Source organism: Scyliorhinus torazame, chromosome 1, assembly GCF_047496885.1.
Source record: "Scyliorhinus torazame isolate Kashiwa2021f chromosome 1, sScyTor2.1, whole genome shotgun sequence".
Lineage (NCBI taxonomy): Eukaryota > Metazoa > Chordata > Chondrichthyes > Carcharhiniformes > Scyliorhinidae > Scyliorhinus > Scyliorhinus torazame.
Window position 1 is genome coordinate 88,570,174 of NC_092707.1, and position 20,865 is coordinate 88,591,038.

The following is a 20,865-nucleotide window of genomic DNA, read 5'->3' on the forward strand; positions in this document are numbered from 1 at the left end:
ACCGGGGAGCATGTTCACCATCCAGTTAATGACCGGGGAGCACGTTCTCCATCCAGTTAATGATCGGGGAGCACGTTCACCATCCAGTTAATGACCGGGGAGCACGTTCTCCATCCAGTTAATGATCGGGGAGCACGTTCTCCATCCAGTTAATGATCGGGGAGCACGTTCACCATCCAGTTAATGACCGGGGAGCACGTTCTCCATCCAGTTAATGATCGGGGAGCACGTTCTCCATCCAGTTAATGATCGGGGAGCACGTTCTCCATCCAGTTAATGATCGGGGAGCACGTTCTCCATCCAGTTAATGATCGGGGAGCACGTTCTCCATCCAGTTAATGATCGGGGACCACGTTCTCCATCCAGTTAATGATCGGGGAGCACGTTCACCGTCCAGTTAATGGTCGGGGTGCTCATTCACCATCCAGTTAATGACCGGGGAGCACGTTCACCATCCAGTTAATGACCGGGGAGCACGTTCACCATCCAGTTATTGACCGGGGAGCACGTTTACCGTCCAGTTAATGACCGGGGAGCACGTTCACCATCCAGTTAATGACCGGGGAGCACGTTCACCATCCAGTTAATGATCGGGGAGCACGTTCACCATCCAGTTATTGACCGGGGAGCATGTTCACCGTCCAGTTAATGATCGGGGAGCACGTTCATCATCCAGTTAATGATCAGGGAGCACGTTCACCATCCAGTTAATGGTCGGGGTGCTCATTCACCATCCAGTTAATGATCGGGGAGCAGGTTCACCATCCAGTTAATGACCGGGGAGCACGTTCACCATCCAGTTAATGATCGGGGAGCACGTTCTCCATCCAGTTAATGGTCGGGGTGCTCATTCACCATGCAGTTAATGATCGGGGAGCACGTTCACCATCCAGTTATTGATCGGGGAGCACGTTCACCATCCAGTTATTGACCGGGCAGCATGTTCACCATCCAGTTAATGGTCGGGGAGCACGTTCTCCATCCAGTTATTGACCGGGGAGCACGTTCTCCATCCAGTTAATGACCGGGGAGCACGTTCACCATCCAGTTAATGATCGGGGAGCACGTTCACCATCCAGTTAATGATCGGGGAGCACGTTCTCCATCCAGTTAATGGTCGGGGTGCTCATTCACCATCCAGTTAATGATCGGGGAGCACGTTCACCATCCAGTTAATGACCGGGGAGCACGTTCTCCATCCAGTTAATGACCGGGGAGCACGTTCACCATCCAGTTATTGAACAGGGTGCACATTCACCATCCAGTTAATGACCGGGGAGCACGTTCTCCATCCAGTTATTGACCGGGGAGCACGTTCTCCATCCAGTTAATGATCGGGGAGCACATTCACCATCCAGTTATTGAACAGGGTGCACATTCACCATCCAGTTAATGGTCAGGGTGCACGTTCACCATCCAGTTATTGATCGGGGAGCACATTCACCATCCAGTTAATGATCGGGGAGCACGTTCACCATCCAGTTATTGATCGGGGTGCTCATTCACCATCCAGTTAATGGTCGGGGAGCACGTTCTCCATCCAGTTATTGACCGGGGTGCACGTTCTCCATCCAGTTAATGACCGGGGAGCACGTTCACCATCCAGTTAATGACCGGGGAGCACGTTTACCATCCAGTTATTGACCAGGGAGCACGTTCTCCATCCAGTTAATGATCGTGGAGCACGTTCACCATCCAGTTAATGACCGGGGAGCACGTTCTCCATCCAGTTAATGATCGGGGAGCACGTTCACCATCCTGTTATTGACCAGGGAGCACGTTCACCATCCAGTTATTGATCGGGGAGCACGTTCACCATCCAGTTATTGATCGGGGAGCACGTTCTCCATCCAGTTATTGATCGGGGAGCACGTTCACCATCCAGTTAATGATCGGGGAGCACGTTCACCATCCAGTTATTGATCGGGGAGCACGTTCACCATCCAGTTATTGATCGGGGAGCACGTTCACCATCCAGTTATTGACCGGGGAGCACGTTCACCATCCAGTTAATGATCGGGGAGCACGTTCACCATCCAGTTAATGACCGGGGAGCACGTTCACCATCCCGTTATTGACCGGGGAGCACGTTCACCATCCAGTTATTGACCGGGGAGCACGTTCACCATCCAGTTATTGACCGGGGAGCATGTTCACCATCCAGTTAATGACCGGGGAGCACGTTCACCATCCAGTTAATGACCGGGGAGCACGTTCTCCATCCAGTTATTGACCGGGGAGCATGTTCACCATCCAGTTAATGATCGGGGAGCACGTTCTCCATCCAGTTAATGGTCGGGGTGCTCATTCACCATCCAGTTAATGATCGGGGAGCACGTTCACCATCCAGTTAATGACCGGGGAGCACGTTCTCCATCCAGTTCATGACCGGGGAGCACGTTCTCCATCCAGTTAATGACCGGGGAGCACGTTCACCATCCAGTTATTCAACAGGGTGCACGTTCACCATCCAGTTATTGATCGGGGAGCACATTCACCATCCAGTTAATGGTCAGGGTGCACGTTCACCATCCAGTTATTGATCGGGGAGCACATTCACCATCCAGTTAATGATCGGGGAGCACATTCACCATCCAGTTAATGATCGGGGAGCACGTTCACCGTCCAGTTATTGATCGGGGAGCACGTTCACCGTCCAGTTATTGACCGGGGAGCACGTTCACCGTCCAGTTAATGACCGGGGAGCACGTTCACCATCCAGTTAATGACCGGGGAGCACGTTCTCCATCCAGTTAATGATCGGGGAGCACGTTCTCCATCCAGTTATTGACCGGGGAGCATGTTCACCATCCAGTTAATGATCGGGGAGCACGTTCTCCATCCAGTTAATGATCGGGGAGCACGTTCACCATCCAGTTATTGACCGGGGAGCACGTTCACCATCCAGTTATTGACCGGGGAGCACGTTCACCATCCAGTTATTGACCGGGGAGCATGTTCACCATCCAGTTAATGACCGGGGAGCACGTTCACCATCCAGTTAATGACCGGGGAGCACGTTCTCCATCCAGTTAATGATCGGGGAGCACGTTCACCATCCAGTTAATGACCGGGGAGCACGTTCTCCATCCAGTTAATGATCGGGGAGCACGTTCTCCATCCAGTTAATGATCGGGGAGCACGTTCTCCATCCAGTTAATGATCGGGGAGCACGTTCTCCATCCAGTTAATGATCGGGGAGCACGTTCTCCATCCAGTTAATGATCGGGGAGCACGTTCTCCATCCAGTTAATGATCGGGGAGCACGTTCACCATCCAGTTAATGGTCGGGGTGCTCATTCACCATCCAGTTATTGACCGTGGAGCACGTTCACCATCCAGTTAATGACCGGGGAGCACGTTCACCATCCAGTTATTGACCGGGGAGCACGTTTACCGTCCAGTTAATGACCGGGGAGCACGTTCACCATCCAGTTAATGACCGGGGAGCACGTTCACCATCCAGTTAATGATCGGGGAGCACGTTCACCATCCAGTTATTGACCGGGGAGCATGTTCACCGTCCAGTTAATGATCGGGGAGCACGTTCATCATCCAGTTAATGATCGGGGAGCACGTTCACCATCCAGTTAATGACCGGGGAGCACGTTCACCATCCAGTTAATCATCAGGGAGCACGTTCACCATCCAGTTAATGGTCGGGGTGCTCATTCACCATCCAGTTAATTATCGGGGAGCAGGTTCACCATCCAGTTAATGACCGGGGAGCACGTTCACCATCCAGTTAATGATCGGGGAGCACGTTCTCCATCCAGTTAATGGTCGGGGTGCTCATTCACCATCCAGTTAATGATCGGGGAGCACGTTCACCATCCAGTTATTGATCGGGGAGCACGTTCTCCATCCAGTTAATGACCGGGGAGCACGTTCACCATCCAGTTATTGAACAGGGTGCACATTCACCATCCAGTTAATGACCGGGGAGCACGTTCACCATCCAGTTAATGATCGGGGAGCACGTTCTCCATCCAGTTATTGACCGGGGAGCACGTTCTCCATCCAGTTAATGATCGGGGAGCACATTCACCATCCAGTTATTGAACAGGGTGCACATTCACCATCCAGTTAATGGTCGGGGTGCACGTTCACCATCCAGTTATTGATCGGGGAGCACATTCACCATCCAGTTAATGGTCAGGGTGCACGTTCACCATCCAGTTATTGATCGGGGAGCACATTCACCATCCAGTTAATGATCGGGGAGCACGTTCACCATCCAGTTATTGATCGGGGTGCTCATTCACCATCCAGTTAATGGTCGGGGAGCACGTTCTCCATCCAGTTATTGACCGGGGAGCACGTTCTCCATCCAGTTAATGATCGGGGAGCACGTTCACCATCCAGTTAATGATCGGGGAGCACGTTCTCCATCCAGTTAATGATCGGGGAGCACGTTCTCCATCCAGTTATTGACCGGGGAGCACGTTCACCATCCAGTTAATGATCGGGGAGCACGTTCTCCATCCAGTTAATGATCGGGGAGCACGTTCACCATCCAGTTATTGACCGGGGAGCACGTTCACCATCCAGTTATTGACCGGGGAGCACGTTCACCGTCCAGTTAATGACCGGGGAGCACGTTCACCGTCCAGTTAATGACCGGGGAGCACGTTCACCATCCAGTTAATGACCGGGGAGCACGTTCACCATCCAGTTAATGACCGGGGAGCACGTTCTCCATCCAGTTAATGATCGGGGAGCACGTTCTCCATCCAGTTATTGACCGGGGAGCATGTTCACCATCCAGTTAATGATCGGGGAGCACGTTCTCCATCCAGTTAATGATCGGGGAGCACGTTCACCATCCAGTTATTGACCGGGGAGCACGTTCACCATCCAGTTATTGACCGGGGAGCACGTTCACCATCCAGTTATTGACCGGGGAGCACGTTCACCATCCAGTTAATGACCGGGGAGCACGTTCTCCATCCAGTTAATGATCGGGGAGCACGTTCTCCATCCAGTTAATGATCGGGGAGCACGTTCTCCATCCAGTTAATGATCGGGGAGCACGTTCTCCATCCAGTTAATGATCGGGGAGCACGTTCTCCATCCAGTTAATGATCGGGGAGCACGTTCACCATCCAGTTAATGACCGGGGAGCACGTTCACCATCCAGTTATTGACCGGGGAGCACGTTTACCGTCCAGTTAATGATCGGGGAGCACGTTCACCATCCAGTTAATGACCGGGGAGCACGTTCACCATCCAGTTAATGATCGGGGAGCACGTTCATCATCCAGTTAATGATCGGGGAGCACGTTCACCATCCAGTTAATGACCGGGGAGCACTTTCACCATCCAGTTAATCATCAGGGAGCACGTTCACCATCCAGTTAATGGTCGGGGTGCTCATTCACCATCCAGTTAATGATCGGGGAGCAGGTTCACCATCCAGTTAATGACCGGGAAGCACGTTCACCATCCAGTTAATGATCGGGGAGCACGTTCTCCATCCAGTTAATGGTCGGGGTGCTCGTTCACCATCCAGTTAATGATCGGGGAGCACGTTCACCATCCAGTTATTGATCGGGGAGCACGTTCACCATCCAGTTATTGACCGGGCAGCATGTTCACCATCCAGTTAATGGTCGGGGAGCACGTTCTCCATCCAGTTATTGACCGGGGAGCACGTTCTCCATCCCGTTAATGACCGGGGATCACGTTCACCATCCAGTTAATGATCGGGGAGCACGTTCACCATCCAGTTAATGATCGGGGAGCACGTTCTCCATCCAGTTAATGGTCGGGGTGCTCATTCACCATCCAGTTATTGAACAGGGTGCACATTCACCATCCAGTTAATGACCGGGGAGCACGTTCACCATCCAGTTAATGATCAGGGAGCACGTTCTCCACCAGTTATTGACCGGGGAGCACGTTCTCCATCCAGTTAATGATCGGGGAGCACATTCACCATCCAGTTATTGAACAGGGTGCACATTCACCATCCAGTTAATGGTCGGGGTCACGTTCACCATCCAGTTATTGATCGGGGAGCACATTCACCATCCAGTTAATGGTCAGGGTGCACGTTCACCATCCAGTTATTGATCGGGGAGCACATTCACCATCCAGTTAATGATCGGGGAGCACGTTCACCATCCAGTTATTGATCGGGGTGCTCATTCACCATCCAGTTATTGACCGGGGAGCTCATTCACCATCCAGTTAATGATCGGGGAGCACGTTCATCATCCAGTTGTTGACCGGGGAGCACGTTCTCCATCCAGTTATTGACCGGGGTGCACATTCACCATCCAGTTAATGACCGGGGAGCTCATTCACCATCCAGTTAATGGTCGGGGTGCTCATTCACCATCCAGTTAATGATCGGGGAGCACGTTCACCATCCAGTTAATGGTCGGGGTGCTCATTCACCAGCCAGTTAATGATCGGGGAGCACGTTCACCATCCAGTTATTGGCCGGGGAGCACGTTCACCATCCAGTTAATGATCGGGGAGCACGTTCTCCATCCAGTTAATGACCGGGGAGCACGTTCACCATCCAGTTATTGAACAGGGTGCACATTCACCATCCAGTTAATGACCGGGGAGCATGTTCACCATCCAGTTAATGATCGGGGAGCACGTTCTCCATCCAGTTATTGACCGGGGAGCACGTTCTCCATCCAGTTAATGATCGGGGAGCACATTCACCATCCAGTTAATGACCGGGGAGCACGTTCACCATCCAGTTATTGAACAGGGTGCACATTCACCATCCAGTTAATGACCGGGGAGCTCATTCTCCATCCAGTTAATGGTCGGGGAGCACATTCACCATCCAGTTATTGACCGGGGAGCACGTTCTCCATCCAGTTATTGAACAGGGTGCACATTCACCATCCAGTTAATGACCGGGGAGCTCATTCACCATCCAGTTAATGATCGGGGTGCTCATTCACCATCCAGTTATTGATCGGGGAGCACATTCACCATCCAGTTAATGACCGGGGAGCACGTTCACCATCCAGTTATTGAACAGGGTGCACATTCACCATCCAGTTAATGACCGGGGAGCTCATTCACCATCCAGTTAATGATCGGGGTGCTCATTCACCATCCAGTTATTGATCGGGGAGCACATTCACCATCCAGTTATTGACCGGGGAGCACGTTCACCATCCAGTTATTGAACAGGGTGCACGTTCTCCATCCACTTAATGATCGGGGGCACGTTCACCATCCAGTTATTGAACAGGGTGCACATTCTCCATCCAGTTATTGACCGGGGAGCACGTTCACAATCCAGTTAATGACCGGGGAGCACATTCACCATCCAGTTATTGACCGGGGAGCACGTTCTCCATCCAGTTAATGACCGGGGAGCACGTTCACCATCCAGTTATTGACGGGGGAGCACGTTCACCATCCAGTTATTGATCGGGGAGCACATTCACCATCCAGTTAATGACCGGGGAGCTCATTCACCATCCAGTTATTGATCGGGGAGCACGTTCTCCATCCAGTTAATGACCGGGGAGCTCATTCACCATCCAGTTAATGGTCGGGGTGCTCATTCACCATCCAGTTAATGGTCAGGGTGCACGTTCACCATCCAGTTATTGATCGGGGTGCTCATTCACCATCCAGTTAATGATCGGGGAGCACGTTCATCATCCAGTTATTGACCGGGGAGCACGTTCTCCATCCAGTTATTGACCGGGGAGCACATTCACCATCCAGTTAATTGTCGGGATGCTCATTCACCATCCAGTTAATGATCGGGGAGCACATTCACCATCCAGTTATTGACCGGGGAGCATGTTCACCATCCAGTTAATGATCGGGGAGCACGTTCTCCATCCAGTTATTGACCGGGGAGCACGTTCACCATCCAGTTAATGATCGGAGAGCACGTTCACCATCCAGTTAATGATCGGGGAGCACGTTCACCATCCAGTTAATGATCGGGGAGCACGTTCTCCATCCAGTTATTGACCGGGGAGCACGTTCACCATCCAGTTAATGATCGGGGAGCACGTTCACCATCCAGTTAATGATCGGGGAGCACGTTCACCATCCAGTTAATGATCGGGGAGCACGTTCTCCATCCAGTTATTGACCGGGGAGCACGTTCACCATCCAGTTAATGATCGGGGAGCACGTTCACCATCCAGTTAATGATCGGGGAGCACGTTCTCCATCCAGTTAATGACCGGGGAGCACGTTCTCCATCCAGTTAATGACCGGGGAGCACGTTCACCATCCAGTTATTGAATGGGCAGCACGTTCTCCATCCAGTTATTGACCGGGGAACACGTTCACCATCCAGTTAATGACCGGGGAGCACGTTCACCATCCAGTTAATGACCGGGGAGCACGTTCACCATCCAGTTAATGACCGGGGAGCACGTTCACCATCCAGTTAATGACCGGGGAGCACGTTCACCATCCAGTTAATGATCGGGGAGCACGTTCTCCATCCAGTTATTGACCGGGGAGCACGTTCACCATCCAGTTAATGATCGGGGAGCACGTTCACCATCCAGTTAATGACCGGGGAGCACGTTCACCATCCAGTTAATGATCGGGGAGCACGTTCACCATCCAGTTATTGACCGGGGAGCACGTTCACCATCCAGTTAATGATCGGGGAGCACGTTCACCATCCAGTTAATGACCGGGGAGCACGTTCACCATCCAGTTAATGATCGGGGAGCACGTTCACCATCCTGTTATTGACCGGGGAGCACGTTCTCCGTCCAGTTAATGACCGGGGAGCACGTTCACCATCCAGTTAATGATCGGGGGCATGTTCTCCATCCAGTTATTGACCAGGGAGCACGTTCACCATCCAGTTATTGACCGGGGAGCACGTTCACCATCCAGTTATTGACCGTGGAGCACGTTCTCCATCCAGTTATTGACCGGGGAGCACGTTCACCATCCAGTTATTGACCGGGGAGCACGTTCTCCATCCAGTTATTGACCGGGGAGCACGTTCACCATCCAGTTATTGACCGGGGAGCACGTTCACCATCCAGTTATTGACCGTGGAGCACGTTCACCATCCAGTTATTGACCGGGGAGCACGTTCACCATCCAGTTATTGACCGGGGAGCACGTTCACCATCCTGTTAATGATCGGGGGCACGTTCACCATCCAGTTCATGACCGGGGAGCACGTTCACCATCCAGTTAATGATCGGGGGCACGTTCTCCATCCAGTTATTGACCAGGGAGCACGTTCACCATCCAGTTATTGGCCGGGCAGCATGTTCACCATCCAGTTAATGATCGGGGGCACGTTCTCCATCCAGTTATTGACCGAGGAGCACGTTCACCATCCAGTTAATTGTCTGGGAGCACGTTCTCCATCCAGTTATTGACCGAGGAGCACGTTCACCATCCAGTTATTGGCCGGGCAGCATGTTCACAATCCAGTTAATGGTCGGGGAGCACGTTCACCATCCAGTTATTGACCGGGGAGCACGTTCACCATCCAGTTAATGATCGGGGGCACGTTCTCCATCCAGTTATTGACCAGGGAGCACGTTCACCATCCAGTTAATGGTCGGGGGCACGTTCTCCATCCAGTTATTGACCGAGGAGCACGTTCACCATCCAGTTATTGGCCGGGCAGCATGTTCACAATCCAGTTAATGGTCGGGGAGCACGTTCACCATCCAGTTATTGACCGGGGAGCACGTTCACCATCCAGTTAATGATCGGGGGCACGTTCTCCATCCAGTTATTGACCGAGGAGCACGTTCACCATCCAGTTAATTGTCTGGGAGCACGTTCTCCATCCCGTTAATGAAAATGGGTGCACGTTCTCCATCTAGTTAATGATCGGGGAGCACGTTCTCCATCCCGTTAATGATCGGGGAGCACGTTCTCCATCTAGTTAATGATCGGGGTGCACGTTCTCCATCCAGTGAAGGTTGCAGGCAAATCCTCTGTTTGGATGGATAAGAGGAAGCTACTTGCAATTAAAGATCAGCAACCGCAGCGTCGGAGGTGGGAGCTGAACTCAGAGCTCCCCAGCATTGTATTCAGGGGTATCCCAAAGATGTGCTGGGAAATTCTCTGCGGACATTCCTAGGTACGGTTTGCACGCAATTGCCCAAATGTGCAAACTTCCCCCTCACTGGGAACCATCCGAAAATGTGATTTAATGCGACTGGCTCCAACTGGAGTGCATGTTGGAGATGTGGGAGTGACAGTGACATAGTGGTAGTGTCACTGGACTAGTCTGTGTGGTGATATGCATGTGCATATCAATGTATATAGTTATCTATCAATGTATACCCCCCAACCTGGAGGCCTGGATAAATGATATGGCTGGGTTCATAAAGTTGGAGAGGATTAAGTTTGCCTTGAGAGAGACTGCGCAGGGGTTTTACAGGCGGTGGCAACCGTTCCTAGACTATCTCGCAGAGCGTTAGAGGAAGGTCGGTCAGCAGCAGCAGCAACCTTTTGGGGGCGGGGGAGAGGGGGGACTGCCTGGGAGGGTGGCTGAGCAAGAGATAACATGAAGGGTTGGGGAAACTGGCACGTACGGGTGAGGGCCAGTGTACAAAGCTGTGTAAATATATCATTTTGCCATGTATATATCTTGCTCTGTGCGATTTCTCGTTTTCTTTTGTTACGGGGGGGGGGGGGTTATTGTTTGTAAGGGAGAAAAATTGTGTTAAAAAACTTTAATAAATATATATTTTTTAAAAATCTATCAATGTATATAGTTATCGGAACGAACTCCGACCAGCAGGTGGTGATAGAGATCCACCATGTGACTTGAGAGATTCGGGAGTTGGTAGTAAGTCGTACAAGAGGATAGTCGCTCTGGAAGTAACTCTGGGAGAATTCATTTACTAGCTCTTGTTTGCAAAATATGTTGTTAGTTATCTTTCCATGTGTTCATTTTGTTAATAAATCCTCTTACTAGTCAAAGAACTAGGCGTTCTGTGTTGACCGTTACCATGGCCATAACACACGACAAAACAGTCTTGGGACCCAGGTTTAAGCTATGGGTATATGGGTTTGAATCCCACCATGGCAGCTGGTGGGATTTAAATTCATTGAAAACATATGGAACTGAAGGCGAGATTCAGTAAGGGTGACGATGAAGCCATCATTGATTGTCGTAAAATATCCCATCTGCTTCAGCAATGTCCTTTAGGGAAGGAAAACTGCTACCTGCACCTCTTCGGGTCTGTATGTGATTCCACAGATCCACTGCAATTTGGTTGACTCTGAACTGATCTCTAAAATGACCTTGTCAGCAATGCCCACCTCCTTTGACAGAATAATCATAAACATACCTGGTTTACGATAGTTAGTGCTGTAAAAAAGCAGGTATAGCCTCCATCACTTTGACTTGGCTGCACTTCAATGGTAGGCCAGGGTTGGGTTGCATTGCCTGGACCTCGCCCAGCCTGAGTCGGAAGATCAGGAGATATAGATTATCATAGAATTTACAGTGCAGAAGGAGGCCACCCAGCCCATCGAGTCTGCACCATCTCCTGGAAAGAGCACCCTACTCAAGGTCAACACCTCCACCCTATCCCCACAACCCAGCAACCCCACCCAACACTAAGGGCAATTTTGGACACTAAGGGCAATTTATCACGGCCAATCCACCTAACCTGTACATCTTTGGACTGTGGGTGGAAACCGGAACACCCGGAGGAAACCCACGCACCCACGGGGAGGATGTGCAGACCCCGCACAGACAGTGACCCAAGCCGGAATCGAACCTGGGACCCTGGAGCTGTGAAGGAATTGTGCTATCCACAATGCTACCGTGCTGCCCAAAAGGTCAATGTCAGGAGTGGGATTTGAACCCACGCCCCTGGAAAGGGACCAGAAATCACCAGGCTTAAACGAGGCAAGGAAGCACACTCCTTGAGTCTGGCACCTTAGAGCATTCGGCCATCCTGACAAGTTGCTGAGAATGGAATATAGGATGGGGAAAAAATGTAAGTAAGAAATTGAGCACGGAGTGGGAATCCGACGCTGATTGCCACTCCATGGGAGTTCAGGCCTATCGCCTCTGCCATGCGTCCCTCACTGAAATCGGGATGCAGCACTTTTCTAATTGGGTATCCAGTGTCAGCGTGAAGCACTCCCGTGTCAGGTAAAGCAAAGGCTTTGTAAAACCACTCCTCTACCTAAACCTCACAAGAGGGTCCAGTCCGGTGTCACTTTACCCTTTTTTGCCCTCCACTACCTCTGAACTATAAACATTTTAGAAAGCTGTGCTCTGAGTTTGATTTCTGAAACAGCATTGACTTAGGAATGTGGAACTTTAGCCTAAGATTGACTCTGTGTCAGGTATACTAAATGGTAAACTGTGGAGTGCCCTCAGCAGGCTGATTTTCACAAGGTTTGCCCTCTTGCTAATCTTGTCATCTTTCTAGGTGGTGCTGCTGAGAGTTGAAATGAATGCAGCGAAAGAAGAGAGAGACAAGCTGAAGGTGACATCTGAAGAAAAGGAACAAGACAAGCAGCTTCAGAAGGCTCTCAGCGACCTGGACGAGGCCATAGCAAGGTAAGAAACTTGTCTGAGAAAAATGAGCGGCCATCAGCAGCTCCAGGCTAAGATGGGCCACCGTTAATTTTGTAGCTGACGGGATAGCTGAACACCTATCCCACTCCAGCAGCAGAGCTGACAGCATCAGCTATGCCACCCTCTTCCCTCCTGCCTGAAACAAATACTTCAAGATGGTGAATTTAAATCATCCCTTTTCCAGTGGGCTTTGTACTGATATCAATACAATTTGAATGACTTATGGTCTGAATAAGCCTATGATTTAGAGGAAGTGGTGACTGTGGTACTGTCACTGGATTAGTATTCTAGAGACCCAACGTAATGGATGGCGAAATGTGAATTCAGTAAATACCTGGGATTAAAATGTCTGATGACCATTGTCGAGTGTTGTAAAACCTATCTGGTTCACTCATGTCCTTTAGGGAACAAAATCTGCCATCCTTGCCTGGTCTGCCCGAACATTTGACTCCAGACCCACAGCAATGTGGTTGCCTCTTAATTCCCTCTGAACAAGATCAATTAGGGATGTACAATAAATGCATTGTGTACTTGCAATGCCTACGTTATTGGATTTGTCAAGTATTAAAACAGGTGACCTTGCTCTCTGACTCACCTGTCTAAAGGAATTTGTCTAACATCAGCTCTAATTATGCAGATCTGAATGTAATCATACCCCAGGAAGAAGAAGTGAAGATCTCAGGTTAACCAGTACCCATTGTCACAGTTTGAAACAGATCTGGCTTTATGGAACATTTCAGAAAAATAATCAGAATAGATGATCAGCTTCTTGACATTCAAAATGTCTTTGACAAAACCAATCAAAGATTTAAACCTAAAGTAGAAGCTCGTGGGATCGGGGATGTTGTAAATTGGATTATTAATTGACTGGGTAACGAATGAGCTATAAAAGGTAGCAACTGGACTGTTGAACTCTCCAGGGACCAATTCATTACCTTTGCCCTGTACTATAATTATGAAGCATCAACGCAGAGTGGCTGCTGTGCAGTCCAGATTGCCCAATTCCCAAACTCACTGTTGGAGTAATGCAGAGACCAGAAAGAAAATCAAAGGGAATATAAATTTTGGACCAATGATATGATCCCTGGGAACTGGTTTGGAGAGATATTGCAGACCTGGGAGCTAGTGAAACATACCCACGTACATGCACAAATGCTTTACGTATATCATGGGAATACTGTGGAAAATGTAATGTAACCCAGAAAAAGGAGAGAAATATGGGATGATTTCACATCACAGATTGATCCAAGCAAAGTTGATTATTAAACTATTCCCACTATGCACCCCTCACCACTCCACGCAATCATTTAAATGTTTACTATAAAATGACAATTCCCATCTCTTGCTCGGAATAGCACCTGATTTTCTTTTGTCTCTTCTCCTGTTTTGCATGTGTGTCATTCAGTTAACTTTTTGTCATTCTTCACTCCTGTGTTCACTCACTGTGGTTAAAATAGAGATCCTGTCAAACTGGAATCTGCCCTATATAGAACTCTTTGAGACCTGCTTTTGGAGTAAATTAACTGTCTGCAGTCGGAAGGCCCGCAACCTCAAGAAAATGAGTGAGGTGAATATTTCTGAGGAGTTCTGTCAATTCAGAGGTTCAAGCTGAGGACCCAGAATAGCCCTTCTAATTTTGTACGTAAAACAGAAATCCAGATAGAGTAACTCCAGGAGTGATATCAAGAAACATCTCCACGGAGAAAGTGAGCTGTTACAGACGCTTGGTCAGCCCATAATAATGGCAAAGATACTGAACCAAATGCGTAACGTTTTTAAGTTTTCATGCGGTGCGGTTTGTTTCGTAGTGATAATATAAGAAATAGGCCTTGGTTATTTTATAATCAAACTTTATTTACACAAAGGAAAAGAAAACAACAATTAATCCTTCACTCCAGTTCTAACACTAGCAGATTACATAGAATTCCTACAGTGCAGAAGGAGGCCATTTGACCCATTGAGTCTGCACCTAACCTCTCAAAGAGCACACTCTCTAGGCCCACTCCCCTGCCCCATCCCGTAACCCCACTAAACCTACACATCCTTGGCCACTAAAGGGCAATTTACCTACTTATCATGCACATCTTTGGACTGTGGGGGGGAAACCGGAGCACCTGGAGGAAACCCACACAAACACAGGGAGAAAGTGCAAACTCCACACAGACCGTCACCCAAGGCTGGAATTGAATCCAGGTCCCTGGCGCGGTGAGGCAGCAGTGCTAACCACTGTTACACCACCGTACATGCACATTCCATGCAGTTTCTTAATCTTAACACACAAGTTCCCATTAAACAACATGTCTAATAAAAATACAGCTCTCATTCCACTTCCATAGACTGGCAAAGACGCTACTTGTATTTACAAAGCAATTCTCTCCTTTAGAACTCTTTTTGAAAGTCTGTATCTGGAGCAGCTTCCTTTCTTGCATGACCTTTCTTGGCGACCTCCACAGCCTTCTATTGTAACTGTTTGATAAAGCATTTCTTTCTCTCTCTCAGCTCTGCCCGCCCCTCAAACAAAGCTTCTTCCCTCAGGTGGCCAGACTTGAAACCCTTATAGTTATCTTGGCTGATTGCTCCCTCCCATTTGTTATACGTTTTAGTTACCGTTGTATGAAGAGTCAAAAGTCTTGTTCCTTTTCACCAAACACCACTTATTTCACTTCCACAGCCCCTACACAAAACTCTTAACAACACACCACCTGACAGAGGCCACCTGAAGCCCCTTTACATATCAGTGTCAATCATTGGATGCTTAACATAAATGAGACAACTAATTGCAATATCTCTTAATGCATTACTTAACTCTTAACCCATTACTTAACAGTCTCCCCTTCCTTGGAGAAAAAATATAATTAGGTGAAAACAAAATTTAAAGAAACTCAAAAACACACACGCAAATTCCCCCTTTCTTTTTTCCAAATTTTTTTTTTTAAGAATATTATTAATATCATTAACAATATCCAAAAGTTACATTTCTGTCAATATCTGAGATATATAAAAGGCCATATCCACCGCCTCTACAAAGCTTAACGTCTCAGCAGCCAAAGTGCTTTCGACCACTTTCCTTATTTTCTTTGTTTCCCACACAAGAGGACAACATTTACCATTGTTCCCCAAAAGGAAAATTATAAAACCTCCTGTGCTTGATTTGCATAGGACGCATCACTATGAACTATGAATTTCAAGTGCCTACGGTCACCTAAAACCGGGAACCTCAGAACACACTCCTGCATTTTTAGTTTGGCCAAACGCTTTATTTTCTCTTATTATGTTTTCCACTTCGGGATCATTCATTTTTGCACTCAACTCTAAGACATCAAAACTCACGCCAGTCTAGTCTGTCTACCTAACCAATTCAGTTGCCCAATTAAACGTCTCAGTTGCTCTTTTTCCATCTTTGAAACCTTGCATCTTTTTGTGAAAACCCGGCCACGACTAATTGCTTTTGGGCTGATGCTTTCCAAATAAGATTGCTGACCGATTTCCAGTCCAATATATTTAAATGCACCGGAAGCCTGACATCCGACCCTGAATTCTTTCCTCAAACAAGAGATTACAGAAGCTTCAAAATCACTAGTCCCACCCCACAAAAAATATTTGACATGCATCATAAAGATGCCAGAAAGGTTCCCTTTTATAGTGCCAGTAAAATATTACCGGATCTATTTTCAACTGGTAACAGCCTAACTTTAACAAAACTGACCTTACCGAAAAATACCGGACTCTAGATTCAACATTTAAACCACATACACATTTGTTCAACTTTCAGAATACCCCTTCTGTGTTAGCTGCTTCTTTAGGAGGACGGAGAAAAATGTCTCTCTGGAGCTGATGCCCCTGTAAGAAGACAGCTTTCATATCTATAGATTTGCATTCCCATGCCTTTGTGGCTAAAAGAAGATTTTTTAAATTAACCTTGCCTGCTGTAGGTGAATCTACCCTTAAATCCTGATCTTCTAAGCTTTCTTCAAATCCCCTTGCCACAAGCCTGGCCTTTGCCTTATAAGTTCCATCCGGAAGAACCTTTTCCGTGCAAATCCATCTGTGGGACAGAGCTCTTTGTCCCCTATCCAGTACTTCCGTGTATACCCCAAATTCACTCCCAACTATGCAGTTCTTGCTGTTTAGCATCTTTGATAACTTTTCATATAATTTATTGGAAGCCACCAAAATCTCACGTGCATGTTGGCTTCTACTCCTATTAGTATTCGTAGTCTTACTCATGTTCCGAGACCTTGATAAACTACGTCCCCTTTCCCGCCTGGTAACTTGTTCTATACTGCTACTGCTTGATCTTTCTGCTGTGGGATGTCCTTTCAAAATTCTCGACCTTTTCCTGCGGACCTGTTCACTAACCGATGTACTGTCAGAACTGGCACTGCGTTTCTGTGCCCTCCATTTTTGAACTTTGTTTTCCCAATCCATTGTCTTAACTCCCTCCCCTGAATGCTGTACATTCAACCAATGTTTATACTTTCCAGTGGCCTTCCCTGCTCTAATAACAGTTGCATCCTTCCATTGACTAGACCCTTCCGGCAAGTATGTCACCTTTGTACCAAGGTTTGGTAGTTGTCCTTTCGGAAAAATGGCCGTATCCCAGATCTTAATGTCGTTAAAATCCCTGGCCAAAGGTAGGGTTACTATCGGTCGTGCTGGTGTCCTTCTGTACTTCCTACAAACTTCACAGCAATCACTAACCTGTTATATCAGTTTAGTATAGTCTTCATCCCTTACCCCTGCATCCTTTAATAAATTTTTCAGCCTCCGAGGAGACAGATGTGCAAATTGCCTGTGCAGTTTTAATATAACAAGCTTTTTATCAGCTAAAGTCCCATTTTCAACTGCCATTAACACATCCTTAACCATTCTACTTGAAATATTATTTTTCAGTAATGGAATACAATAGTGTCCCGACTGTGTAAATTGTAAGTCCACCGTCTTTCCCAAAACTGTTGCCTTATCCTGTTCCATATCCAGTTTCATGTGTGCTTTCTTCATCGACGGTCTGCTCAGAAGCAAAGGTATCTCACTTGATACAACATCCGTGCTAATGAAATGATTCACTCCGGCAATATTGCAAGGGATCACCAGCGACTTCAGAGTATTATCATCCTCAAACCTGAAACTTGTGGAACTTTCAAATTCCTTAACCTTGTTATGACTTTCAGCATTCAAGGAGTCCAGGGGTAACATTTTCACCAGTCAATTCCACACACACTAGATGTGCAGCCACTGTCCAATACAGCACAGTTGAAGGATTCTGCAACCAACACCCTCATTACCGGCTTAAACTGCTTGTTAATAGGACAATGTCTTCTCTCTTTTTTTTTTAAATAATATTTTATTGAAAATTTTTGGTCAACCAACACAGTACATTGTGCATCCTTTACACAACATTATAACAATACAGATAATAATGACCTTTTTTATTTAAACAAGAACAAAAGAAAACAACAACAAATAAATAAATATTAAATAACAAAAATAAAAAAAAACTAGCCCTAATTGGCAACTGCCTTGTCTCAGGCCACATCCCCCCCCCCACCCCCCAAGTTCTGGGCTGCTGCTGCTGCCTTCTTTGTTCTCCCCTATCTATCTTTCCGCCAGATATTCGACGAACGGTTGCCACCGCCTTGTAAACCCTTGAGCCGACCCCCTTAGGACGAACTTAATCCGCTCTAACTTTATGAACCCCGCCATATCATTTATCCAGGTCTCCACCCCCGGGGGCTTGGCTTCTTTCCACATTAGCAATATTCTGCGCCGGGCTACTAGGGACGCAAAGGCCAAAACATCGGCCTCTTTCGCCTCCTGCACTCCCGGCTCTTGTGCAACCCCAAATATAGCCAACCCCCAGCTTGGTTCGACCCGGACTCCTACTACTTTCGAAAGCACCTTTGTCACCCCCATCCAAAACCCCTGTAGTGCCGGACATGACCAAAACATATGGGTATGATTCGCTGGGCTTCTCGAGCACCTCGCACACCTATCCTCCACCCCAAAAAATTTACTGAGCCGTGTTCCAGTCATATGTGCCCTGTGTAATACCTTAAACTGAATCAGGCTTAGCCTGGCGCACGAGGACGACGAGTTTACCCTGTTTAGGGCATCTGCCCACATCCCCTCCTCAATCTCCTCCCCTAGCTCTTCTTCCCATTTCCCTTTTAGTTCGTCCATCATAGTCTCCCCTTCGTCTCTCATTTCCCTATATATATCCGACACCTTACCGTCCCCCACCCATTTCTTTGAGATGACTCTGTCCTGCACCTCTTGTGTCGGGAGCTGCGGGAATTCCCTCACCTGCTGCCTCGCAAAAGCCCTCAATTGCATGTACCTGAATGCATTCCCTTGGGGCAACCCATATTTCTCGGTCAGCGCTCCCAGACTCGCAAACTTCCCATCCACAAATAGATCTTTCAATTGCGTTATACCTGCTCTTTGCCACATTCCATATCCCCCATCCATTCCCCCCGGGGCAAACCTATGGTTATTTCTTATCGGGGACCCCCCCAGTGCTCCGGTCTTTCCCCTATGTCGTCTCCACTGTCCCCAAATCTTCAGTGTAGCTACCACCACCGGACTCGTGGTATAGTTCCTTGGTGAGAACGGCAATGGGGCTGTCACCATAGCCTGCAGGCTGGTCCCCCTACAGGACGCCCTCTCTAATCTCTTCCACGCCGCTCCTTCCTCCTCTCCCATCCACTTACTCCCCATTGAAATATTAGCGGCCCAATAATACTCACTTAGGCTCGGTAGTGCCAGCCCCCCCCTATCCCTACTACGCTGTAAGAATCCCTTCCTCACTCTCGGAGTCTTCCCGGCCCAAACAAAACCCATAATACTCTTTTCTATCCTTTTGAAAAAAGCCTTCGTGATCACCACCGGGAGACACTGAAACACAAAAAGGAATCTCGGGAGGACCACCATCTTAACTGCCTGCACCCTCCCTGCCATTGACAATGCTACCATGTCCCATCTCTTGAAATCTTCCTCCATCTGTTCCACCAACCGCGTCAAATTTAGCCTGTGCAATGTGCCCCAATTCTTAGCTATCTGGATCCCCAGGTAACGAAAGTCTCTTGTTACCTTCCTCAACGGTAGGTCTTCTATTTCTCTACTCTGCTCCCCTGGATGCACCACAAACAGCTCACTCTTTCCCATGTTCAATTTATACCCTGAAAAATCCCCAAACTCCCCAAGTATCCGCATTATTTCTGGCATCCCCTCCGCTGGATCCGCCACATATAGTAGCAGATCATCCGCATATAAAGATACCCGGTGTTCTTCTCCTCCCCTAAGTATTCCCCTCCATCCCTTGGAACCTCTCAGCGCTATCGCCAGGGGCTCAATCGCCAGTGCAAACAGTAATGGGGACAGAGGACATCCCTGCCTTGTCCCTCTGTGGAGCCGAAAATATGCCGATCCCCGTCCATTCGTGACCACACTCGCCACTGGGGCCCTATACAACAGCTGCACCCATCTAACATACCCCTCTCCGAACCCAAATCTCCTCAACACCTCCCACAGATAATCCCACTCCACTCTATCAAATGCTTTCTCGGCATCCATCGCCACTACTATCTCCGTTTCACCCTCTGGTGGGGCCATCATCATTACGCCTAACAACCTCCGTATGTTCGTGTTCAGCTGTCTCCCCTTCACAAACCCAGTTTGGTCCTCATGAACCACCCCCGGGACACATTCCTCTATTCTCATTGCCATTACCTTGGCCAAGACCTTGGCATCTACATTGAGGAGGGAGATTGGTCTGTAGGACCCGCATTGTAGCGGATCCTTTTCCTTCTTTAAAAGAAGCGATATCGTTGCTTCTGACATAGTCGGGGGCAGTTGTCCCCTTTCCTTTGCCTCGTTGAAGGTCCTCGTCAGTAGCGGGGCGAGCAAGTCCAAATATTTTCTGTAAAATTCAACTGGGAATCCGTCCGGTCCCGGGGCCTTTCCCGTCTGCATGTTCCTAATTCCTTTCACCACTTCTTCTACCGTGATCTGTGCTCCCAATCCCATCCTTTCCTGCTCTTCCACCTTGGGAATTTCCAGCCGATCCAAAAACTCCATCATTCTCTCCCTCCCATCCGGGGGTTGAGCTTCATACAATTTTTTATAAAATGTCTTGAACACTTCATTCACTCTCTCCGCTCCCCGCTCCGTCTCTCCATCTTCGTCTCTCACCCCCCCTATTTCCCTCGCTGCTCCCCTTTTCCTCAATTGGTGTGCCAGCAATCTGCTCGCCTTCTCTCCATATTCATACTGTACACCCTGCGCCTTCCTCCATTGTGCCTCTGCTGTGCCTGTGGTCAGCAAGTCAA

At 48.4% G+C, this 20,865-nt stretch overlaps 1 protein-coding gene and 1 non-coding gene across 6 annotated transcripts in view; one reads left to right on the forward strand and one right to left on the reverse strand.

Moving 5' to 3' along the window:
- The window catches only part of LOC140409407 (BICD family-like cargo adapter 1), a 176,385-nt gene that overhangs the window by 127,014 nt on the left and 28,506 nt on the right, over positions 1-20,865 (forward strand). For all 5 annotated transcript variants that reach the window (XR_011940331.1, XM_072497851.1, XM_072497854.1 and 2 more), the window contains one exon: positions 12,390-12,520. Coding sequence is in view for 4 of the 5 variants with exons in the window: in XM_072497851.1 (XP_072353952.1) it covers positions 12,390-12,520 (131 nt within the window). In the remaining variant the exon portion in view is untranslated. The remainder of the gene's footprint in view (positions 1-12,389; positions 12,521-20,865) is intronic.
- Positions 11,793-11,911, reverse strand: trnal-caa (transfer RNA leucine (anticodon CAA)). The gene is made up of 2 exons: positions 11,874-11,911; positions 11,793-11,838 (listed from the first exon to the last, which is right to left on the reverse strand). It is a non-coding gene; the product is annotated as a tRNA-Leu (tRNA).